This window comes from Myodes glareolus, chromosome 17 (genome assembly GCF_982192425.1).
Source record: "Myodes glareolus chromosome 17, mMyoGla1.1, whole genome shotgun sequence".
Taxonomy (NCBI): Eukaryota; Metazoa; Chordata; class Mammalia; order Rodentia; family Cricetidae; genus Myodes; species Myodes glareolus.
This window is the reverse complement of record NC_142042.1, coordinates 43,053,852-43,080,421: the sequence shown is the minus strand read 5'-3', so window position 1 is coordinate 43,080,421 and position 26,570 is coordinate 43,053,852. Positions and strand designations below refer to the sequence as shown.

The following is a 26,570-nucleotide window of genomic DNA, read 5'->3' as shown; positions in this document are numbered from 1 at the left end:
GAGTGGGTAGCATTTCCGTTGATTAAATAAGGAGTGACATTTTTTAAAAGTATATCAAAAATATAGTAATTGAAATTTGCAAGTGATTTATAGTTCTTTGAAAATAACAAAATGTGTTAAACAGAACTGTGTATGAGTTAGAGGAAGAATTGCACTCTTTTACACACATTTGTGTGTGTGTGTTTGTATGTTTGTGTGTGGTGTGTGTGTGTGAGTGTGTGTGTGTGTATCATTGTGAAGTGTCTTTTGACTTTTATAAATATTAAGCTTTTAATTAGCTTTAATTCAAATGATGAAGAACCTAATTCCATAAGTTTGTTAAAGGTCAATTTTGAACTTACATTATCTTCTCCTAGTTCCGCTATGGGGGCGACAGCTCCAAAGGACCAGCCATCTCTGCACAGGAGGCTCAAGCTCAGGCAATTCTTCAGCAGGCTCGGGTGAGAGATGATGAACACATGATCTCATGACTGATTCTGCATCAAAGAGAGTTTTAGGTCCATGGAAAAATGCTTCTGAAGATCACATGGATTTAAATGAAAAAATACTTTTAGTATATTAATCTTTACAGTAGTGATACTTGCTAGTTTAATATTAAATAAATGACTCTTGTATTCCCACATGTAATCCTGACAGTATTCTTGTTTTAAACAGAATATTAAGAGATCAATATCTATCTTCCTTCTCTTTCACATCCTGATTTTTCTCTGGCTATTTGTGAGCCAATGATTATGGCAATAACTCTGAGAACACATTATGAAAGAAGTATATTCATAAAACAGATAACTTTTTGTTTTTTGTTAACTTTATGGCTAGTAGGTTGTACATATAAAAATTTGGACAATAAATAAGAAAAGAATCAGAAGTCATTTTATGCCTTTGTTGATATTCTTCTGGTGATTATCAAGGAAGAAAGTAAGTGCAGGATTTAGGATTGTTATGGATATGATAACTTATCTGAATCATGTCTAAGATAATGTTTTATTCACCTTCATAATATACGTGTAAAATATTGAATATTTAAGTGAAAGTATTAATTCATTTTAATATTTATTTATGTCTTTAAAACTATTATTCATCTCAAAATTATTATTTGATTATGTGATGTTGAATTATAATGAGATATTTATAAATTAGTTAAAGATATACTATGTCTCTAAAAATATTAATAATAACTCAATATTTCTATATTTTCTTAGACATTGCACTGTTTTGAAAACTTAAGGCAGTTATTGATGTTAAAAACACTTTGATGCCGCATTCTTTGTTTAGTCCTCTTTTTCTTCTTTTTACTGATTGATGGTTTCACTGAGGCATAATTCCCTCAACCCCCAATTCCCTCCCATCCAATTTCTCCACTATCTCTACTATCACTGTCTTCTTGTATTTCTGGGTGTTACTTTTGTAAACCCACTAAGTTCATTTAGTGTTGACAGTCTGATGCCTGCCAACCCATCTTCCTGAGCATGGGTCACTCAGTGGGGCCACTGCCTTGAAGAAAGCTGTCAGTGAACTCCCTAGTCCTTGCTTCGGTTTTGTCTGGCTTGATTTTGTGCAGGTTTTTTAGCATACTGTCATTTGAATTCTCAGTTCATATGTGAAACTGTCTGTTGTGCACAGAAATCACTGCGCCATCTATTTTTTCTGTCTCATAATACATTTCTGCCTTTTCTGCCTTGGTCTCTGAGTGAGGATAGGTGTGCTAAAGATATCTCGTTTACATCTGACCACTCGTCAATCCCTCATTCTCTGCACACTGTCGAGTTGTGTGTCTCTATGTTAATCACCTTCTACTGCAAAAAGAAGCTCCTCAAATGAGGGTTGAGAGAGTCACTTATGCTCACTAATACCATCACTATGGTATAATGATGTCTTTACAGTCAGTACAACAAACTAATTTAGCATCTATCAAGTATTTTTTCTTTGTGATCTGTGTTTCACCTTTTCAAGTATTCTAATTTAACATTTCTGTAATCAAGTCTAAAGCTAATGCATCCTATCAGTCTACTATGTCTATATATTATACATAAATGCATTGATTAGTTCTAAGTTTACCATTCACTAAAAATATTTTGTCATAAAAATTCGATCTAATTATGCCCCACTTTAATCATACTGACTTTTCCTAAAGCTCTACTAGAAAAATTTAACAAAATACCACAAATTGTTGACCTTACAACATTATGATTATGCATGCACAATGAAGATGAAGAATGCTTTTACTTTGGGAGTGTGTTTCATAGTAGAAAATCATTAGACATCCTCTTATTTTTTATGAAATCTATTTTGCTTATTTTAAATAATTAAATTTTGTCAGCATAGTTTATAAAACTGTGTTACAATTTGAAACATGGCTGATAATTACACAGGATGTTCTATCTACTGGCCTTTCACCATTGACTATACATTTCCTCTCATGTAGCTGTTCTATCTTTGTTATTTATGTACTACATAAGGAAATCATGTCCAAATGACTCTTATGTTACCATATATACTCAGCAAGTGTTTCTGACCTTGGTGTGCTTTATCTTCTAGATTGCTCTGAGAGGCCCACCTGGCCCAATGGGTTTAACTGGAAGACCAGGTCCTGTGGTAGGTTACATAAAATATGTTAGAAATTTCCTATCAATATGACTTCCAACATCATCTTCCAGACCCTCTTCATACCTCAGGCTAGCAAACCTATTATACATGACTGATACTGATTCCTTTTTAAAGAGTTCTGAGTTTAATTTTTAATAATTTTAATTAGAAGGTTTTATGAAAGCTCTCATCAAATTAGAGAGAATAAAACATATAATAAAGTCATATATCTGTTAACCAAACCATATTTATAATTTATTTTTATTCTACTTAATTATTTAAATGCAATTTTACATTAAATTCTTGAAAGTTAATTATATATTAGAGTTTTCACTAAGGTGCATTTAATTTTTTATATAATATATTTTGATTATAGTTTCTCTTCCTCAACTCCTCCCAGATTTTTTCTTTTTCTTTTAATTTTGTTATTTAAGACACATTTTAAAATTTAACTATATTTTTTTTGTATTCTTCCTCTTTCCTCAGTTGGAAAGAAGAAAATCAAAGTTTTGTGGGTTTTTTTGTAGATGATATGGTAGCATATATAAGTGACTCTAATAAGTGCATCAGAAATCTCCGACAGCTAGCGAACACTTTCAGCAATGTAATTGGCTTTAAAATTAAACTCACATAGCCCTCTTATACAGATGAAAAATGGACTGAGAAAGAAATTAGGGAAACATTACCTTTCACAATAGCCTCAAAACTTATAAGAAGACATAAGAAGATAAAAAGATGTCTTATGCTCACAGATTAGTCAGATTAACAAGAAAAATGGCCATCAAAATAGACAGATTGATTAATGGAATCGAATTGAAGATCCAGATAAATCCACACCTTTATGGACTCCTAATTTTTATAAAGAGCCAAGAAATTCACCCATAAAAAAGGCAACATAGCATATTCAGTTATATTCTTCTAATTACAATTACATTATAATATTTATTGAGAATAGTAATATAGCAGTTTTACTTATAAATTTTATGCCTTCCCTTATTACAATTCATTTTGATTTAAATCTGCAACCCCAGGTATTCAAGAGGCCATGGTAAGTAGATTGCATGCTCATTGTTTCCTGGGGTTATAGAAAAAGATGAGACCAGCTTCATCTATGCTAGAAGATTCTGTCTCAAAATGAGAGTTGGGGGCCATTGAAAGACAGCTCATTGGCTAAGAGTATTGCTGTTCTCCTGAAATTTCTCGTTCTTATTCCCAGAGCACATTGGCTTTGAACAATAGCTCAAGTTCCAGGGTATGCAACTATTACTTCTGCCCTCCTGGTGTACCTGATTATGAGTGCATATGCACACAGAGACACATGCCAAGCTATGAAAGAAAAGTAAAGTAAATATTTTTAAAACAAAAGCATTAGCAAGAGCTGGAGATACTGATCGGAGCTACTGCTTGTCCAGCATGTATGAGGCCCTGTGTTCAATCTCTGTACTGTAAAGACTTAATAAACTAATAAATACATCAATATATCAAAATAAAAGTGAAACTGTTATTAATTTCCATGAATTTATAATTCCTTTAACTTTAAATTTACATGCAACATAATCTTTGATATATACTCCTGTGTGAAATGTTCAGGTTACATATTCAAGAGAATTTCAGTTATACACATATTGAACAGATTATCAAAAGTTCACCACTTATTTTTACTGTTCTGCTTTTCAAAACACAAGAAATAAAAAAAAATCAATAAATTATATTTGCATGTTAGTGATACAAATGTACAAATTCATCGGGAAAATGTAACATTTTACAAGAGTTTGAGCTAGAAAGGATGGTAAAAAGAATATTCCTGTTCATGTTCTTTTCCATCAATTATGTAGTAATTTTGGTTAAGTGTAGGAGAATGTAACTACAATCTTTTGAGCAAGTAACACATATGTACAGAGCAACATTAATTAAGCAAACAGAAAATTAATTAAGACCACTTTAAAATTTATATAACTGACCACTTTATAATTCTATTCAGTTTAATGATTGATAATATAATTTAGTACAGAATATTCTTTATAAAGCAATTTGTTTTCCCCCTCCAGTTAGTCTACAAGGACTTCATTGTACTATTTAAATTATATGAACATTTATAAACTTTATTTGTTTTAACGGTTTATTTTTATGGGGAAAACTCAAAATGATATGAGGAAAATGCATCAACATTATTTCACAATAATTATAGTAATAATAATAGCATCTTTTCAAAGCAGTTTTTTATTATTAAATACAGGACCTGAGAAATATATGTCTATAAAAGAGTCAGTTTTTCAAAATCTTTAGTGTGTGAATGAACTCAGAGCTCGCCTGACTCCATGAATACACACTGCCATAATACTACTTTGCGGTTTGCTGGTTACTCATACCGTGTTTATCAGGCAATATTCATTATGGTTAAAAACTTTAAAGAAAATATCAGTGTGACTTAAAATTAGGCGTCTGTTCCTCTGTAAATGGAATATAGTACTTTATATGCAGTTTATATGAATGTACTTGATATGCGTTGGAGAGACACACTACCGCAGATCTTGAACAGTTCACTGCATTAGTAAGATCAAACTCACTAACAAAACATGTCCATTTATTTTGAGTGAAAGAAGTGAATTAAAGAGTTTAGTTGACATAAATTAATGGTTTTCTGTTTTACCTTTCTCATCAGGGGGGGCCTGGTTCAGCTGGAGCCAAAGGTGAGAGTGGGGATCCAGGTCCTCAGGTAAGAAATGATAATTTGCTTTCTTCACAGGCTTTTTTTCAAAAGTCATCTATATTTATGTAAAACAGTTGAAATGCTAAGAGAAAAGGATGATTTTATGTTACCTTTCAGCCCAAAACATGGTTTTTATTGAAAATATTCCAAGTAGCCTGTTGACTTTCTATTAGTTTTCGACTTAAACAACATTTAAATTGTACCTAGCAGGTTTGTAAATAGATGGGATTTACATGAGGCTACTGGATAGAGCGACAATTGCAACTGTGTTACAAGGTACTTTCCTCCTTCCTGGAGAGTGCCTGTGCTTCTGCAGAGAGTGAACTTAGTATGTTATCTCATGAAGGTTGCCTAGCACACTCGCTAATATTAAACCTCTGATAATTAGATAATAAATAGATAGAGATGATATATTGTCAGTATATTTATGGCAGAGATAGGAAAACAAAAACAATGTTATTTCTCAATAGATTGATTTTCAAGTGAAAACACTGCATAATAAACTGAGGAAATATAAATTTACACTAAATGCAGGTGTTCTCAATTCTTTATCCTCTCGTTGTTTTCCTTCTTTCTCCATGTTTTTGTAATCATACTTCAATTATACTTAATAATGTATTTCTACATAATTTTATGCATATATATATTTTCATCTACCACTACCTTCTCTTTAATCTTTCCAAATGATACCATTTTCTTAAATAGAATTATATTTATTTAAAAATGATAAGGAATAATAAAATCATAGCCCCTGATAGACTTTTGTAACTACAATTAAGATAAAAATACTCTATAAATCCACTTTTCTTTTAAATTTTTCTACAATGTTTTTGTAATTTCTTTAAGAATCTCAGATGAGCTCTGCACAACAGATAAGTGCAGGGAGGGGAAACTGGGGCTAACATGTAAAATTTAAAAAATAAGTATATAAAAAACCATATCAAATGAGATAGTTCAGTCATACTTACTACCAGCCTCCTCTTCATGTTATAACCCATGCCTACCCCTATCCTCCTACCACCCCAACCTGGTTTATTTATTTATTTATTACTTTTTTTTTTTTGAACAAATCATTTACTCCAGTTTGGGATGTTCAAATACTCATGGGCATTGGTCATCCACTGGATCATGGTTGAGCTAATAGGAGCTATACTTTTGAAGAAAGCCAGCTCTACTTTCCCACAAAGTCCTCAGTTAAGAGTGATGGTCACTCCATCCTAGCATGTTGAATGTGTGCAGGCAACCACATTGGTTACGAGTTCATTCATGAGTGCAACATTATATCATGTCCAAAAGACACGAAGCAATTTCCTAATATTGGCCCTTTGAACTTAGAACCTTGTTTAACCCACGGACACTTGGCAACCACTGGTATATTCTTTATTATAAAATTTTGTGCCTTTACCAGTAAAAAAAAGATATTAAATAAAATTATACCTCATAATCACCTTTTATTGTTAGCTCTTTTGATACAGGAAAAGGTCTCAAGTTCATACTTGAGTACATCAATACTACATTTATTTTCTTGTTGATAAATAGTACATTTTGTAGACACTACATCTTTTTGGGACATAGCCCAAAGAAAATTGGTAACAATGTTTAACTAGCACACCATATGGTAGCCTTGTTTTGAATGCTTAATTAGCATTATTGTGTAGGCATGCATCACCACTGCCCATCATCTCTGACTTTAAGACCAGCCTTGTCCTCTGAGTGAAGTCCAAAACATCTGAATCTACACAGAGAAATCTTGTCTCCATAAACAAAAGAAAATCAAAACCAGAAACAGACCAGAGAAACAAAAAACATTGCTTTGCAAAGGATGGAAAACACTGACTGATTCACTGGGAACTTTAAGAAAGTATTAAAATACACTACATAGAAATCCTGGAAGTTTATTGTTTCATGAAGTTTGTAAAGCTATATGTGTATATCTTTTTACCGAATTTATGAGTCTGAATGTGTGTGATGACAGTGCTTTTGGACATATAGTCTCTCTTGATTTTTGAAGTTCAAGAGTTAGGTAAAATCAAAGGTGATACTTTTCATTAAAGACTATCCATATTGCACAGCTAGAGATATGGCTCAGCTGTTAAGTGTATTACTTTCAGAAGTCCCAGATTTGGTTGCCAGCACCCACATGGTTGCTAACAACCACCTGTGACTCCAGTTCTAGAGCCTTCCAGATGCCTTCTTCTGAAGTCAACAGGCTCATGCATATGCATGTGGAGGTTTGCAGCTCATGCATATGAATGTGGAGGTTTGAAGACTCATGCATATGCCTGGAACACTTACATATGCCTAGTCACCTACTCATAAAATAAAATTAGTTAATTAAGGAAACAAAATATAGCAGCAATTTTGTTGGTATACATTTTCTTCCGTCCTGGCAAGATTTATGATACACTCCTCTCCAAAGTTTTCTTTAACCTATCTTTGACTTCCAGTTATTAAACGGTCTTATCCTTACAGTTCCAGAACAAACAGTTTTAACCTTTGATTTGCAAGTGCATATTTCCAGTTAGAAAATAATCATCCCTGACTTTGTGAATGGCTGAAGAGTCATGCACCAGGCACTGTGCACAGTTGCACAAGGATATATTTAAAGCAGATTTAGTTGTACACTTTAACGGATAATAACATTGTAGGAGATTTCACTGTGTCTTGGAGGTAATTAAACCCAATATGTTCAGTGGATTGAGAGTCGAGTCATCTAGGAGAACATTTAAATAATGAAAAGAAATGTGATTGGAAAAGACTTGGAAAGAGAACAAAATGACAGTGTTGATGGAGTCCAGTGACTGCTATGTAGAACCATCTCCTGAGAAGTAAAAGGCTTAAAAGTATGTCATTATATTTCTTTTGTTTGAATGTATTCACATCTACATATGCAGTATCGTCACATAGTTTTTTTTTATATGAAAAACCACTTAAGAAAATTGCTTTTCTGACCTGCTTTGTCAAAATTTTATACCGGGAAAATTTTGTTGTGCCTACATATTTACAGAAGAACACAGGGTACATCTGTTTCTAAAACCATATATTTTGACTTTACCATTCAAGATTTCTGCAATGTGATGTAAATGTTTTCCTATAGGGCCCTCGAGGTGTCCAAGGTCCACCTGGTCCAACAGGAAAGCCTGGAAAGAGGGTATGGCTATTTTTCCTTTTGTATCTTGAGGTGTAACTTCAGCCATTAATTAGTATTTGTACTTACTGCTAGTAGATTCCCTTTGCTTAACTTTGCTTTTGGCATTTCCAGGGCCGTCCAGGTGCGGATGGAGGACGAGGCATGCCAGGAGAACCTGGGTCTAAGGTAAGAACTTTATAACTCCGTATTCAGATCGTGTATGCCTCTTTATCCTTAGTAGTATCACAGTTTAATATAAAAGTTCTTGATATGAAGTGAACATGACATTAAAGTTAGAGTCCTATTCCAGAATGAGAATCTGATGGTAATACGATTGCGATTTTACAGGGAGACCGAGGATTTGATGGACTTCCGGGTCTGCCGGGTGACAAAGGTCATAGGGTAAGATAGAGTTACTGCTTTTCATTCCAGGTATGATAGGAACATTAGGTGCTTAGGTAGTACTGGTATACTTTTGGGAATCAGGAGAAACAATAACACAAACATTGGTGATTCCATTTTGTAAATTTTTACATCTAAAGGATATTGAGAAAATGAAGATAAAACTTTGTAGGCGGTACCAATGTTCTCTCATTGTGTGTAGATGATTAAAATCTTTTTGTACAAAAAGAAAATAGAAGCAGAATCGCTGGGCTCATAGATATGACAAAGATCACATTAATAGAATAGTTGGAGAATATTATTTCTTGAGCATTCCCACAATTCTCTACATCTTGTTCATGGAAGTAACTCAGATGAGGATGCCTGCAGGCATCCTGGCAACTAACTCTTTCTTTGTGATGCACACTTGCTCAGTTCAGTGCAACATCTATTAATTGTAAAGCTAAAGAAATCAGTGTGTTAAATAGTAACAACTCACTATGTTCTTTCTTTTTTTAATGGGAAGTTAGGGAGACAGGTTTTTTTTTCCCTTCTTCTTTAAATGAGGTTGATTGTGTATATGTTTCTTCACCAGAATGAAGAATAAACCTAGGACTTTATTTAGATAAATTTCAGAATGAAAAAGAAAGCTTAATCATATAGTTTCCTTACAAAATAAGTGGCATATGCCTACACATGCTAAGATGTACATATAATTATGCTTTGTGAAAGAAATTCAAAATCCTTTTCAGTCTTTGCGAGTTGTGCTGATTTAATATGGAATATTCCAAAAATTAAAAAAAATGTTTTGAACAACAAAGTGACCAATTCTTAAGACAATTATTAAACAAAATAGTTTTGTAACGAATAACATCAATAACTGTCTAAAGTTATTTTACCTACATTCACTTTAAATTACTTTTTTTAAAACTTGATAACCCTTTTTCTATCATATTAGCTTGTCAAACTGATTAGCTTAAAATTTTACCAATATGGACATTATCCTGAGAAATGTAAGAACAACATATATTTTTCTGGACAACTGTCTATTTTCCCTCGTTGTGTTGACTGTTGCATGTATTTTAAACAATAACTTATTTCTCATTTATCCTGTTTATGTTTACTCCTTAGGGTGAAAGAGGCCCGCAAGGTCCTCCAGGCCTTCCTGGTGATGACGGAATGAGGGTATACTAAGATTTTACTTTTTTTCGCCCTGTTTACAGTTAGAACACAGAGGACAACCTCCTTCTGAATGACAGTGCTTTAAAAGGAATTTCTCCCCTTTTGTGAATGACAGGGAGAAGACGGCGAGATCGGGCCCAGAGGTCTTCCAGGTGAAGCTGTAAGCAACTGTTTTCTTTATTTTTAAATAGCAGTCTCTTCTTTGAGAAACAGTGGTTGATATTACTTATTTGGGCAATACTAACCTGAGTGAACATAGCATTTTACACAAATTAGCCAAAGAATTTTCATATTAAAAAGTGAAGTGTATACAGCTGCCCTTCTGTTATAAAGAAAATCTTTGTCAAGAAAAATAAATGTGGAATATAACATCTTGTGGGACACAAACCTTATTATTTAGGTTTTATTGCAGATAAAAAAATAATTCTTCAAATACTATATGTCACTTCAGAATTTTTTTTTTTGTGGGTAAATTAACCTTGTCGGAGGCAAGATACTAAGACATCCCATACCAAACATAAGAGTTTATGACTCCTCTCCAGTGAGTGTCAACAATAAGGAAACTCAACTGGGGAGACGTAGGCAAAGCCAGACAGATAAACAATACAAAACAAAACAGATTTGAAAACCTTTCCTAACCTCAGCTGTCTTTTGCGACTATAAAGCTTGCCAGGTCTACTACAGTCAAGTAAGTAGGCAAAATAATTATTACCCTGACTTTTCTAAAGCTCAAAAAGAATATTTAGCAGAAAGGGAAACAAGATGATGTGAATGTAAATGTTAATAGTTTGAAATTCTTCTTTCAATAAAGTGGTTCTATAATCTGCAAGGATAGACCAGCTGTTTGCTTGTAAATGAATGCTCTCCCAAGGTGAAATTTATATAAAACAAAAGGAATGAGATTCTTTTCTATTTGTTTAATCTGTGTGATCATAACAAGCAAATTGAATAGGTTAATCAATATAGAAAATGACATAAAATATCTTATTAAAATCATTTAACTATTTTGTTTTTTAAAAACATTACTAGTGATGCATCTGTAGATGTTTTGGATCCAAGAAAGAGTCTGTAGTAACCACTGTTATCTACTTTGCCTTTTGTGTCTGTATAAATATGCAATATTTATATTACATAAGATGGTATGCTGAACGTTTATTTCAATGTTCTGAGAGAAGATGAATAAATATTTAATACATATTTTAGATTAAAATTTTTCAGCAAAAGAGTCTTGTTTTGAAGGCCTCTCTTATGCAAGCTCTCTCTTTTTCTTTGATTCCTTCTAGGGTCCACGAGGCTTGCTGGGACCACGAGGAACTCCAGGACCTCCTGGTCAACCTGTATGTATTCCTGGGAGCAATCTGGGTTCTGTAGTGGAAAACTTGCTGCCAAATATTCTATAGGACTTTTGTATAGAGTTGAATACAGAATCTAGTTAACTGTCTTGCTGTACTGTTAGTTCTGTGGACGCTACCTGTCGGGGTACCTGATCATTCTCTCTGTACTTGCTCTTTCTTTCAGTTTCATGCTGAATCCCTAGCACCCAGTGAAAAATGTTGTTAGATTGTTTTCAGGGTGGACATGGATGGGAGAGTACGGACCTTCCATAATTTTTGTTAAATACTAAATTCCATTTCTGTTTCTTCTTATAAAAATCATAAATCTCTGCAGGCTACTGGCTATTCTTTGTATTTTCCATTTTAATATCTAAATTTTTAACCAATTTTGTTCTTTATTGAAGGGTATTGCAGGTATAGATGGCCCACAAGGACCAAAAGGAAACATGGTATGTAGTTAAGACCTTTAAACTCATGTCAGTAGACTGTTTGTTGTTAAAGAAAATTCTTACACATTGCTAAATATACTTTCCAGACTTCTTGAGTGAAAACTGATTTGTGGATGATTTTCAATAACCAGAATTAAAAAAAGAAAACTGTGTAATGCAAAAGCCTTACTAACTACTTTATTTCTTCCTATACAGGGTCCCCAAGGGGAGCCTGGACCACCAGGTCAACAAGGGAATCCAGGACCTCAGGTAACTCTAATCCACTATTTTTCCTGGGAGATAGTAGGCTGAGATGGTATTATTTGAAATAAAAGTCATAGTGTCAGAATGTTTTGTGTTGCTACCATTATGTTTAAACCATGACAACATTTACTTTTAAGAAAAAAAGGGACTCATCAGCATTTACAGGATGCCATAGTAAAAATCCACACCTGCAGAAGGTTCTGGATAGAATTGCATTTCAAGCTGTTTGCAAAAAGAAGCTTGTACAAAACTCCTCACTGTGCTCTGAAGCTGTCTGTGCAGTGCAAAAGGAGAGAGAGAGGGAGAGAGAGAGAGAAAGAGATTCTTGTGAATCAGTCTAAGTGCTTTAGATTTTACCATCTGCTACAAAGATGTGTCCTTATGAAATGATTTCTGACATGAAATAAATTCTTTTATACTAGGGTCTTCCTGGTCCGCAAGGCCCTATTGGTCCTCCGGGGGAAAAAGTAAGTGGTTATATGATTCTCAAACTCTCTGGCAATCTAGTTTGTACCTGCGACCATCAGCAGGTGTTACCCTCTCCTCTGGGTATCTTCTTACATGGTATTTTATCAAACCAGTATAGTAACATGAAGTACAACATAAACATTGGATAAAATTCCTGTACATACTTTAAGATGTAAATTAAAAGAGTGTAGGGTTACTAGATTTTACCTGATTGCAATATTATTAAAAAATGGTGATTTCAGACACTGAGATGGATGTGTATTTTCACTTTGTTTTGGTTCATCTTTATTTTATCATTGTTTAAAAACTATAGTCTGATTCACAGTATGCAGTCTGTGAGCTGTTAGAGCTAGGTATTCAGAATGGATGCTGAGGAACCTCACTCTAATTTTACATTTTCAGTATCCGGCATATGGTATGTGCTTCTCTATCTCCAAAACAAAAATCTGTGACAGCATTATAGCTAGAAAAATAGTTAATATAATCTTCATGTCCGGTTAATTATGCTATGTGATACTTTCATTTGCTTCCAAGATATTTTAATAAAATAGTTTGAACCACTTATTTTTATTTCCTTCAGTGACACATGGACATACTAGCTTTCCCACATCTTCATAAACGCATGTCTCTCTTGTTTCTTGTTATTGACCATTCCTCTTGAGGTTCATCATGCCCATACTTAGTATTTCCTCTCTTGGCTCCTTTTGTTTTGACAGCTTATTGGTAATTTTCACAAATCTCTTTTCTTTTCCTTTTCTTTTACAAGACAAGGTTTCTCTGTGTAGCCCTGAATGTCCTGGAACTCACTTTGCTGAAATTAAAGACATGAGCCAACACCACCATTTTTTTTTCTTTTTTCTTTGTGACAGGAGCTCACCATGTCACTTTGTCTGACCTGAAACTCTGTGTAGTCCTGGTTGGTTTCTAACCCATTGTTATCTGCCTGCTTCTGCCTTCTGAGTGCTGAGAGTAAATGTGTGCACTACCACACTGGTGCAATTTATACCTTCCTTTCTTAAGGTACTATTGAATTGAAGTGCTTTATTTCTGTGGATAGAGATACAGTGTAGTATAGTAGTGGTGCTGAAAAATACAGCATGAGATTTAGATACATCCCGAAGATTATCTTAAGCCATTTATTTAGGCTAGCAGTATATCATTGAGCAGCACTTTCCTTGGGTCTTGATTTTAGATCAGTGACTTTTAAAATTTATTACTTTTATCTTTTATCTAGCACTTCATAAACATCCCTTGTTCATTATAAATTACATTGAACTATGTTCCTATTACATTTCCAACAGAACTTTACTATGTATTCGTTGGATTGTTAAGAGAAGTTTTCTTCTTGGAAGAATAAGTGTGCTTGAATTCCTGTTGCTGAGCCCAAACTAAGATATATGGTTTGGCTCACTGCAGCTATTGTTCACATGTAAGCTAGAATTTTCTCTGTTCTGAGCATATCTTCATGGGAAATTCTAAGACAGTCAGTCTTTTCCCATCAGAAAGACAATAAGTTCAAAAGACAAATATATAAACATTACATATATGGCATGTACTTAATATTTTGTCTATATCAGGCAGTATTTTATTTACTTTTGTTATTCTGTTTAAAACACTTCTTACTTTAAAGTTGGTGAATAAGAACTGCTTCATGTTTAATTTAACATTCAGATGTAATCTTATTGGCATAAACTGTTTTAATCTCTAGGAACTTTCATAAAAATTATTAGAGCTTATGTTTTATTCTATTTCTAATAAATGTTACTACTGGTTTGCAGTGATAAACTACCTCTGCTATTTATTCTGACATTTTTGACAAGCAGAGCATTTACTGTGATTTAATATGTGAGTTCAGAGTTCATATTACTCACATACTAATTGATTTACAGAAAACAAATGATGTGTCTCCATGAGCTCAGTGAGAAATACCAAGACACAAAGTAAATGTCTGTTAAAGTCAGTGACTTTGAAGACTTGAATGTGTATCTAGATGCATTCAGACTATGATTCTGTCATTTAATAGCAGATGTTGGTATTTCCCAGGACTCACTGAGACAAAGTGGATAATGCATATAAATTGCTTCACATAGTACACAGAAGCACTTCATAAATTTTAACTTTTATTAAAATATGAAACATATGACATTCACTCATCTTTATTTCCACCTCACCAAGGACAGCACAGGGAGTTAAGGATGGCGATAAAACATTCTGTTGACATGAAACCTCCATTCAAAAGGAGACGGATTGAGTTCAGTTTCATTAAAAAATCATCTTATTTTGCCAGAGTTTTAACATTTCTTGTATTTTCTCAACTATATATCAATGGCAAAGGTTCATGCAGCATTGCTTGCCAAGTCATTGGCACCTCTGCTGGTAATAGTAATGAGTGGACTTATTCTTTGTTGGCGTACTGATTTGTTTTGCAGAAACAAGACAAATGTCTTGAAAATAAAGAATAATTTATGTGACAGGCAAAATATTTCAATTAAATATTTATTATTTTCTGGTAATAACTGTAGAATGTGATAAGACTGCAGATTGGTGTAAGAAATTGAAATTTTAAGGCTTTCCAAAAGGCAATTTAGGGTATAAAAACGTTTCTCAAAAGGCAATTTTTTTCTGCTTTTTGGTTCACATGATTTAATTGGTGCTTTCCTATGAAGTTCTGTAGGTCAAGTCAACATGAGTGCAATGCTTATGTTAGTAGAAATATTGTAAGCTGTGTTGGAGACTGAGACGCACTGATGACATTCTTCTGTCAACTATTTTCCTGGCTAGTGAAATGAACTGCAAGCAGTACTTCCTTAGCATTGGTTCCCATTAGAATGGCTAATTTTCTCTGAAGAAAGAGTATGACTGTATTGTTCATCTTTACAGTGTTTTTAAAATTTATCAATGATTGAGTGACATGAAATTAGAGACTCTCAGGACAGAAAGGACTCGAGTGACCCATTGGGCCGCTCCATTTTAGTTTTATGTTAGATGTGTATTAATTTATGCACCTCATACATCAGCATAGATGTACATAACTTCAGGTCCTAATAACTGACGCAGAAACCTTACACATTTACAAGAACTGTTTCAGAATCTGATACCCCATCACTAGAACGCCAAACTGTATCCATGAGTATTAATGATAGTACCATCTCAGAAACATCCTTAGGCAGACAACTACATCATGATGTGAACAGCACAAACAGGGCATATGCAAATCCAGGTGACATAGGCCAGTGACCTGATGCAGCACCCTCTTGTCTGATGGAAGAGATGTATATGGGGCTGACAATATGAGAATAATGTTTTATAGTAAACTTATTCTTCAGTAAGTAGAAGATTGGACTCTAAAATAAAAACACATAGTATAGTAAACATGGTAGTTATTAGTGTACTCACTCATCGCCATAATCAAGTCACATAGTATATATAGTTATGTATGTGATATCCTTATATAACCAGTCGTACAATGCATTTGTGTGTATCACTACAAATACCCTGGAAATAAGTTTTTTGCCTCTGATTTTATAAGGACAGAATCAGGAATTTTCATCTTTATTTTAATCCTATGGGGCTACAGTTGTATATTCAGTCCCTTATTTACCAAGCACTCGATAGAGCTTATGGCTGCACCTTACTTAGGTATCAATATAGTGTTGTCAATGGAGTATACAATGCTTTACTTCTCTGTGTTGGGAGTGAAGGAATGCATTTCTCAACTTCATCATTTCCATTTTTGCTCTGTTAACACAAGTTTACTGTTCCAGTTAAAAAGTAGTGTGTCAACTTTAATAAGGAAAAATTTAGAACAGCTAAGCTGACTAAACATAGCATATTTTATATCTTTTGACATCTGTTGAGTTTGCTTCTCATTTGTTTTTATATAATGTTATCAAGTATTTAGAACACCTTCTGCATGTCTTACAAACAGAAGCCACTGTCTCAAGTTCACACTGCTATAAGTGCTGCACTGATATGCATAATGTAGAATCTTCCATAATTTCCTTTCTTTTAAACTAAATTCTCTCTCTCCTCTTTTTGATTAGGGTCCACAAGGAAAGCCTGGGCTTGCGGGGCTTCCTGGTGCTGATGGGCCTCCCGTAAGTCAATGCTGTCTCTCTCCCCATTGACATTTCCATATGCAGTCTTAGAAAATAAATTTTACATGATTCTTGGAAATGATTACACAGTAATAAGAGCGAATTGATCCAGTAATTAAGCTTTGGTTTCTTTATAACGCAGAATCATTTCTTTATGTCAATTTTGTTGAGAACTCTTCAATAAAATCACAGTAGCCTTTAGAAAAAGTCATCCACACTCTGATCACCAGTACCTGCACAAATCCCTTCTTCCTAATTCCACATGCTCCTCTCTGCCAACTATTTCAGACTGCTTTTATTTTCAGTGATTGGAAACAGACACTAAGTGCAGTGAATGAGCTCATCCACTTTTTAACCTACCCCCGAGTCTACCAGTCTTAGGATTTTTATTGCTATGATAAAACAGCATGACCAGAAGTAACCTGGGGAGTAATGGGCTTACTTACTTCCAGGTAACATCACTTAGGAAAATCAGGACAGGAACTCAAGCAGGGCAGGAACATAGGAAAGAAATAATGCAGAGGGCCTGGAGGAGTTCTGAGTATGTCTTGCTCTGCCTGCTTTCTTATAGCACTCCGGACCCCGTGTCCAGGCTTGCCACCACACACAATGGGCGGGGCTCTTCCAATCACCAATCCAGAAAATACCTCACAGGATTATCTATAGCCCAGTCTGGTTGAGCCATTTTATCAGTTGAGATGCCCTCTTCCCAAAGGAAACTAGCTTGTGTAAGTTGACCTAAAACCAGACAGCAGAGAGGCCAGGTCACATACACAGCATTTGTCAATTTCTTCACATAATGTCCGCAAACATTCTTTAGGCCTTAGATATCCCTCAGCCTCTAGAAATGTAGAAAAATCCATTTTCTACCTTGATTTTAAAATTATTATTGATATTTTCTCTTGAAATTTATTTAAATTTGTGTGAGCAAGAAAAAAAAAATATTGTGCTATTTCTATATTAAGCTATAGAATATATTTGTGATAAAACTATACATTTTTATTTATGAAATCTCAATTACATAATAATGATTCATGTCTTTGATCTTTCTATGTATTTCCAACACTTGCTCTTGCTACCATTTGAGATTCATATATACATTATCCCTTTATTTCCATACAGAATATAAATCATATGTAACTTGCTGTGTGTGAGAATTTGAGGCTGAATTGCTAATAGCAGGATATATTACTTTATGTGCTTTCCCCAAATTCTTTGAAAATGATTCCATATTTAATGAAGTATATACCCGTCAAATCTAAGGTTATGTTTTTCTTTAACTGGCAGTTTCCAATATTACTGAATGTAATACGAGGGCCGGCTTGTTGGGGTTTCTGTCCCGCCCAGTACCCCAACAAGCCAGCAAGTCCCAAGGAAAATCACACGGAGTCTACATTAGGTTATAAACTGATTGGCCCATTAGGTCAGGCTTCTTGTTAACTCTTATAACATATATTACCCCATTATCCTTATCTATGTTAGCCACATGGGCTCAGTACCTTTCTCAGTGTGACAGCTTACATGTTGCCTCTTCGATGGTCTGTGCAGGAATGGCGGAGGGAGTTTCCTCCTCCCTAGCTTTATCCTATTCTCATTGCCCTGCCTCTACTTCCTGTCTGGTTGACCTGCCTATACTTCCTGCCTGGCCAATCAGCGTTTTATTAAAATACATGATTGACAGAATACAGACAATTCTCTCGCACCAACTGAAAGTCATGAAACTTGTACAATTCTCCAATAATTAAAAAAATAAAGTGTGTGATCTCAGACTTTTTAGAAAAAGGGGGAAGAATTTAACAAGATGGACAGTCACAATTAATACCACATCTTGACCAGTCTGTTTGTTTGCTCCATGTAGGGTCACCCTGGAAAAGAAGGCCAGTCAGGAGAAAAGGGGGCCCTGGTAGGTACCAAGCATCTGTGTGAGGAGCCTGTCAATAATAAGGTCTTGTCAATATAACTGTTTTGGTATAACTAACCGGTATTCCTAGGATAGCTAATTCTAATTTAGGAAATAGAATTTATCATGATTTTTGTATAAACAGTTCTCATGGTAATAGGTCTGCATGCTTTAGATTTAGTATATACAGAATAAATTGTGATGAATTCTAATAAGAATTACTTAATATTTATACGTTATTTATTTAAATATTAAAATTTTACCTACTACTTCCTAAAACCATTATTTGCAGTATGTGAATGAGTAGTATTGTCACTGTATCATATATTTAAGTCACAATGGATCTTTTTCAGGGTCCTCCTGGCCCTCAGGGACCCATTGGTTATCCTGGTCCCCGTGGTGTAAAGGTAAAGCCTAAATTATTTGCACATTATTTCATTTCAAGGTGAAGGGTCGTTGTCTTTTAATGTTTTCGTTTTATTCCATAGGGTGCAGATGGTGTCAGAGGTCTCAAGGGATCTAAAGGAGAAAAGGTAAAATATGATTTAGGTGATTTTAATTTCCAAGCATTCAGTATATGAAATTACAGTGTCTTCAGCATTTATTTTTCTCCTTGAAATATAGAGATCAATTACTTATTAGCCAGACATTGCAAATATAAGTTTGCACCAAGGCCCTAAAAATAGATGCAAAGGAATGTCAAGTTAGCCACAAATACCCCTTTAATTACATGTGTCTAACTTGATCAAATCACAGGTTCATCTGTCTGCATGGGTTGGCTAGGACATGAGCACAACTTCTAGTTAGAACAGGGCTCATTCATTTTTTCTGTACTAAAATCCCTGAGATGCTAAACTGAAGTCAATAGAAAATATAATTTTTATTTGTTACTGTGACAAAGAAGTTGTATATGATGCTGCATGGTAGCAATGCTATTATTGGGAAGAAATAAAATTAAAACCAAGCAGAGGTAGAGAAATGCAGGTGCCTCAGTCTGTGTAAGGCCATGGCCCCTTAATAGGGCTTTAGGAAACTGCCTGTCTTTTTCCTAAAGAACAATACATTTAAATTCTTTAAGGTAAATGTTTAATGTATTTGTACATTTCTAAATCCTTCAAAGATAAACTTTCAATGCTAAGAAGCTACTTCTGACGATCAGGATTAGGCTAATTCATACTGTAATTGCATAACTTTTCAAACACAAAATGTAAACACAGGCCTTTTATTAGCAGCTTGGTTGAGGTAAGTGTGGTTTTTCAATAGTAATAATTCAGGGCTGGAGAGATGGCTCAGTGGTTAAGAGCACTGACTGCTCTTCCAGAGGTCCCAGGTTCAATTCCCAGCACCCACATGGCAGCTCACAACTGTCAAAAGATCCAGTTGCAGGGGATCGGACATCTTCACACAAATGCACATAAAATAAAGTTAAATAAACCATAAAAAATTTTTAAGAAATAGTAATACTGCATTGGTTTAAAGGGAATGACTTATTTTTCAATCATAATATTATGAGTGATCATTGAATATATTTGGTTTTAGGTGGGGTTAGATAACTGAACATAAATTATTATTCCCACTAAAATTTATTTGGTATAGAAAATACTCCTGGGAGATACTAAAGGTGTGCAAGATATTAATTGTATTCTTGAAAAATAATGTGTTGCATTTTCAATTAAATGAGCTACTTTGATGATAACCCTAATTCATCTTTATCATCATTGGATGAACATGGCTCAAAATCTTTCTGTTGTGACAGGACAGGAGTGATGGTCTGGCAGTGCTGAACTTAAATTTCTGTATTGTATGTCATCTATACTTTGACATATGTACACGTACATGTTAAACATTTATATACAATTCGATTTTCCTACTGGATTATTAAGTGGACAATATTTAAAGAAAAGGTGTTTAGTTGAGGTGCCATGTGGAAAATTTCTGGAGGGAGAATTAGTTTCAAAGTGACAGATAATTCTAGATGAGGAGAAGCAAATGAGAAAACATTTATACAAATAAATGTAGCACAGTTTTACATTGAAACACCAAGCGATTATTCGTTACGTTGAGTTGTGTTTAGTCTAAGAAGCAATACATACAACAAAAAATCACTAGAAGTTTGAATCAGAGTGCAAATTCTGTATGACGACTCTAGTATGCCAACAACTACGGTAATTGTGTCAAAGGGAAACTTACAGTTTTAAACTTCACTTTCAAATCTAAATCGTTAAATGCTGTGTCTTTGTGTATAACTAATAGAACAAGGTATTTAAACCTTAATTTTGAGAATTATTGGTAAATGAATGAAAGTTTTTAAATAGAATTCTTCTCCTTTACACTATGTTGCCATGAATTTGAATATACATTTCTTTTTTTCAAAAATATAAAATTAGGTTATACAGCCCGTGATATATCAGTAGGAGACAGAAAGGTTGTTAAAGATAAGTGTAGCTCAGTGGTAGATGCTTTCTGATAATGCACAAGTAATGAGTGAAATCCCAAAACCTCAAACACCTGAAAGTGAATAAAACACCATTCTTACTCTGTAATGGTGTTTATGCTTATGAAATGGTGAAAGAGGAAGTTAGCACACTGACATGAAGCTTCTCTGCTTTTGATTTCATGGCTGCCCTTCAATCTTCCACCATGAAAGCCAAATGAACCAAACCGTGCAACTTTTGTTCTGCAGCGCTAAACAAATTCTACACCATCTTTTTGTTTTCCTAAAATACATTAATTTTGGCACTTGAAATCTCATGACTTGACATGTTATTTGCTTAGCAATGGTCATCAACGTTGTTGGATTTTCTTTTACTCTACCTCCATGTTGGAATGCTAAAATGGTTGTTTTTACTTTTAACTCCCTTGGCTCTTTGAAGGATTCTATCACCCAGCTCCCAAATAAACCACAGACATGGGGGTTAATTATTTCTTATTAATGCAGAGTCTTAGCTTGGCTTATTTCTAGCCAACTTTTTTTTAAAATTTATCCCATCTACCTTTTCCCTCTGGGCTTTTTCCTTTTCTTACTTCTGTATGTCTTACTTTCCCTCTTACTCCATGGCTTGCTGTGTAGCTGGGTGGTTGACCCCTGATGTTCTTCTCTCCATATTCTCTCGTTCCTTCTCTCCTCCCAGATTTCTCCTCCTATTTATTCTCTCCATCTACCAGCCCTGCCTATCTTTTATTTTCCTCGCTGTACGCTATTCAGCTCTTTATTAGACCGTCAGGTGTTTTAGACAGGCAAAGAATCACAACTTTAGAAATGTAAACAAGTGCAGCATAAACAGAAACAGCACATCTTTACATCATTAAAAAATTTCCAGAACCTAAACAAATGTAACACACCTTAAAATAACATTCTAAAATATACTAATTACATAACTAAAGAATATATTTTTATTTTGTATTTTTCATTAATTAGGCATATTTTGAGGGCAAACAAAAATAGCCTTCTATGTATTGATTTCAAAGAATTAGATAAATGGGTAAATAAATAAATTCAAACAAAACAAAAAAAAAACCTCACCAACTCACTAGCATTGTTCAAACCAGTCCTCAATACTTTTACTGATTCTTAGACACAGTCCACAGCTTTCTTTAAACCAAACCTGGCATCTGTGTAATTACCTTTGTCTCAGGGGAGAAAGTCATGACAGTAATGAATAGGCAGTGAGTGGCCATCTCCGCTCTCCCTTTGGTCTAGTGGTGCTCAGTACACAGAGCAGCTTGCTCTTTAAAAGGCCACTTGCCACTAGAATCTTGAAAACAGCATGGTTTACTCCCCAGGAAAAGAGTCGACAAACCCTTAATTAGACCTGTCACAGGTTTGTGTCACTACTTCCAGGTTTAGGTCTTTGTGTTTCCCTTTTGTTGCAACAATTCACAGTTCTAACATTTTTTTTATAAAAGCTAAGTATTTCCTTCCTTAAAAGCTAAATAACATTTCATCACACATACCAGCTATTTTCACCTGTTCTAGTGAAGCAATGAATACTTCGATTGCTGCTATATTTTTTGCAATTTTCTCACAACTGTAAGTGTATACATACATTTAAGATTCTGCATCCAATTGTCATGTACATATTCAGAAATAAACTTTCACTTTATTTTGTAATTTAGTGCTCCATCCATTTTACATTCTCACTGACAGCACACGGAACTCACCATTCCTCTGCACTCTCAACACGTAAAATCCCCCCTTTGTGTTTAACAACAGTCATCCCAGGAGCCTGCACTGCCTTTTTCGTAGTGATTAGTGATGTTGAACATTGATGATGAACATTCTTTAATGTCCTTATGGGTCTGTCACATTTGCTTTCTCACATTTTGTGAATTGCCTCTTTATTTTGTCCTCAATATCTTTTGATGAACAAGAAAGTAAAATAAACAAACAAAATCTAAATAAAAATTCGAGGATGAAAAGGTTTATTGCAGGCAAGGTTTTAACATTTTCAGTCAATTATGGTGGGGAAACTATGGCAGATAGGACTCCATCTGTGCAGTGGGGCACAGCAAGAACTTGAGGCTGATTACAATCCTCAATTGCTGCCTTAGTGAACTCCTTCTACAGGAGTGGCCACAACTTCTGATCTCCCATAGCCTTCACAATGGTGTTAGCAGGAAAGAACAAGCATCCAACACATGAACCTGGGCTTCACTTTTCATGTAACCATAACAGTTTATGACATTTTCTGGACCTTTATGTAATTTACAAATCGCCAACTGAAACTTGAATATGTTTCCATTTGTTCACTTAGTGCTTAAAGAGCGTCATGGATTTTAAGGTGTCAGATAGATTAATCACCAGACATTCAATGGCTAATTAGGAAAGATTATTGGTTCTACCATATTGGAAGCATGTCCTATTGTGATTAACTGCAAACAGGCTTACTTTTGTCATAATAAATATATATTTGGGGGCACACAGCAAATGCAAGGACAAAATTCTGTAATTATAGTATCATTTCAAAAAAATGAGTAGGAATTTATGTCTGTTCATTGATTAATGACACTGTTTTTTAAATTTAGTTCCATGCTGTTTTAGAAATTTGATCTAGAAATCTTTAATATAGTTTTATATCTAAGATGGTGATCCCTTTGGTTGTTTATTGATCTTCAGGATTGCTTTGGCTATCTTGGATATTTTATCTTTCTACATGAAATTTAATATTTTTTTCAATCTCTGTGGAGAATTTCAATGGAATCACTCTTTTGAAACTATAACATAATTACAACATTCTTCCTTTCCTTTTCTCTTCCCAGGTGCTCCCAGGTACCTCTCCCTGTTCCCTTAAAAACCATGACCTCTTGTTTCATTTATGCTATTACATATACACAATAATTGGGATTTATGTGGGACTTTTATTGAATGCGATTTTCTTTGAGACACTGGGCAGCTTCATAAATTAAACTTGCCAATTCATGAATACATACTAAAATCTTTGCTATTAATTACTGTATTTCACTAGCAATATTGTCTAAATTCTGCTGTCACTTCTCTAAATCTATCAATTCTTTCTTTCTTTCTTTCTTTCTTTCTTTCTTTCTTTCTTTCTTTGTTTTTTATTTTTTTTTATTAAAAATTTCCACCTCCTCCCATTTTCTTCTCCCTCCTCTCCCCCCTCCCTCTCTAGTCCAAAGAGCAGTCAGGGTTCCCTGCCCTGTGGGAAGTCCAAGGTCCTCCCCTCTCTATCCAGGTCTAGGAAGGTGAGCATCCAAACAGACTAGGCTCCCACAAAGCCGGTCCATGCAGTAAAATCAAAACCCAGTGCCATTGTCCTTGGCTTCTCAGTCAGTCCTCATTGTCAGCAACATTCAGAGAGTCCGGTTTGATCACATGCTCCATCAGTCCCAGTTCAGCTGGCCTTGGAGAGTTCCCATTAGATAAGCCCAGCCGTCTCAATGGGTGGACCCAGCCCTCGCGGTTCTGACTTCCTTGTTCATGTTCTCCCTCCTTCTGCTCCTCATTTGGACCTTGGGAGCTCAGTTCAGGGCTCCAATGTGGGTCTCTGTCTCTATCTTCATCCATTGCCAGATGAAGGTTCTATGGTGATATGTAAGATATTCATCAGTGTGGCTATAGGATAAGGCCAGTTCAGGCGGCACCCTCTCCTCAGCTGCCCAAAGAACAAACTGGAGACATATCCTTGGACACCTGGGAACCCCTCTACAGTCAAGTCTTTTGCCAACTTTAAAATGGCTCCCTTAATTAAGATCTTTACTTCCCTGCTCCCATATCCACCCTTCCTTCATCCAACCGTCCCATTACACCAAGCTCTCCCCATCCTCCCCTTCTCACTTCTCTCTCCCTATCTCCCCTTACCCCCACTCCACCCCCACCCCAAATCTCCCAATTAATATTTATCTTTAATAGATCTTTCTTCAGTACTTGATTTGCGACAAGGAAGTTATTTCACCTGTACCATTTGCTGACTGTAAAATAAATATGCATTTGCAAATCTTAATTTCAGTGATTCTTTTGTAGAAATACTGAGGATTGTTATTATAAGACAATCGTTTTCCCCAAATATTTAGGAACTATACAACACCTTGAAAAAAACCTTCATTTTTAAATTAAATTTCATATACGAGCAGTGTATTTACACCATATTGACCTCCCCATTCTTTCCATCCTTAAATTCATGGCCTCTTCTATTATTAGTTTTACATGCATAAATACATATACAAAAAACACCCTTACACATACAAACACAAAACACCATTATGTATATTTAAACATAAACTGTTGACTCCATTTTGTTTTACTTAAATATATGTGTTTAGGTCTGACAGCTTAGGATTATATAACTATGAGAGGCCGTTTTCCAGGAGAAGACTGATCCTTTCTTTCTTAGCACCCATTAAAAGGATATAACTGTAGTAGTAATATGCTTTTTACTATTTTTGTTCTTTTGGGAGGCCCGCCACCCAGCTCCCAAATAAACCATATGGAGGCTTATACTTAGATATAAATGTCCAACCTTGCCTTGTCTTTTTTCTTGTCAGCTTTTCTTAACTTATATTATCCTGTCTACCTTTTGCCTCTACACTTTTCATGTTCTCTTATTTCTGTAAATATTACTGTTACTCAGTGGATTGCCATGTAGCTGGGTGGCTGTCCTCTGATGTCTTCCTCCTTCTCTGGCTACTTCTTCCTCGATTTCCCCTTCTATATATTCTCTCTGTCTGCCAGTCCTGCCTATTCTTTCTCCTGCCTTGCTACTGGCCATTCAGATCTTAATTAAACCATCAGGTGTTCTAGACAGCCAAAGTATCACAGCTTCAAGAGTCGCACAAGTGCAACATAGCAAAAGCAGCACACCTTAACAAAATATTTCCAACATATAACTCTTCATTTCAGAGTGAAGCCTTGTGAAAATTCCCCTAACCAAGTTGGCTTGACAACTGGTGCTGTCTCTGCATAGATCTTGTTTATGCTACTGTAACTAATAAAAGCACACAAAAATCACGGAGTCCTTTATATGTTAGTCAACTACTTCTGAGTATGAGGATCGAGAACTGCCCTGCAGTGGGTGATAACCTCACTGACATTCCATTGGAGAAAACAGCAAATCATGGAAATTGCAATGTAAAATGAGCCACTTTGGATAACAATATTTTGTCAAGTTCTTTAATTTATGTTAATGATAAGTATTTAAGTACTTTTTTTGTTAGAATGTTTAAAAGAAGTGCTATTATTTTAAAATATTATTATTTTCTCCAAGAGATAGAGAGGTAGTCATGAATATGTTTGTGAAAGATTCTCTAATTTATAGCCAATCACTGTGGAAAGATGATAAAACTCCAGGTTAAGAAATATGTCTGGGATGGAACAGAAAGTTTGTGGTTTCATGACTGAAATTTTTATTTCTCAGGAGATTTTTTTCTAATTATTAATATTAATTTTATGACTTATATTTTTTAGTCTTTCAAAATAATTGATCAAAATCTTTTTTATTCATAACAGGGTGAAGATGGCTTTCCAGGGTTCAAAGGTGACATGGGACTTAAAGGTGACAGAGTGAGTAAAAAGTATATAAATTTGAACGCATGTATGTTTAGCTCAGCTTTCTACTGCTGTGATAAACACCACAAAC

At 34.8% G+C, this 26,570-nt stretch overlaps 1 protein-coding gene across 2 annotated transcripts in view; it reads left to right on the top strand.

Moving 5' to 3' along the window:
* Positions 1-26,570, top strand: part of Col11a1 (collagen type XI alpha 1 chain) — a 183,214-nt gene that overhangs the window by 72,983 nt on the left and 83,661 nt on the right. For both annotated transcript variants that reach the window (XM_048456958.3, XM_085677794.2), the window contains 17 exons: positions 357-440; positions 2,536-2,592; positions 5,246-5,299; positions 8,391-8,444; positions 8,556-8,609; positions 8,772-8,825; positions 9,936-9,989; positions 10,102-10,146; positions 11,270-11,323; positions 11,725-11,769; positions 11,965-12,018; positions 12,435-12,479; positions 16,524-16,577; positions 18,436-18,480; positions 18,831-18,884; positions 18,966-19,010; positions 26,441-26,494. In XM_048456958.3, coding sequence (XP_048312915.3) covers positions 357-440; positions 2,536-2,592; positions 5,246-5,299; positions 8,391-8,444; positions 8,556-8,609; positions 8,772-8,825; positions 9,936-9,989; positions 10,102-10,146; positions 11,270-11,323; positions 11,725-11,769; positions 11,965-12,018; positions 12,435-12,479; positions 16,524-16,577; positions 18,436-18,480; positions 18,831-18,884; positions 18,966-19,010; positions 26,441-26,494 — 906 coding nt within the window. The remainder of the gene's footprint in view (positions 1-356; positions 441-2,535; positions 2,593-5,245; positions 5,300-8,390; positions 8,445-8,555; positions 8,610-8,771; positions 8,826-9,935; positions 9,990-10,101; positions 10,147-11,269; positions 11,324-11,724; positions 11,770-11,964; positions 12,019-12,434; positions 12,480-16,523; positions 16,578-18,435; positions 18,481-18,830; positions 18,885-18,965; positions 19,011-26,440; positions 26,495-26,570) is intronic.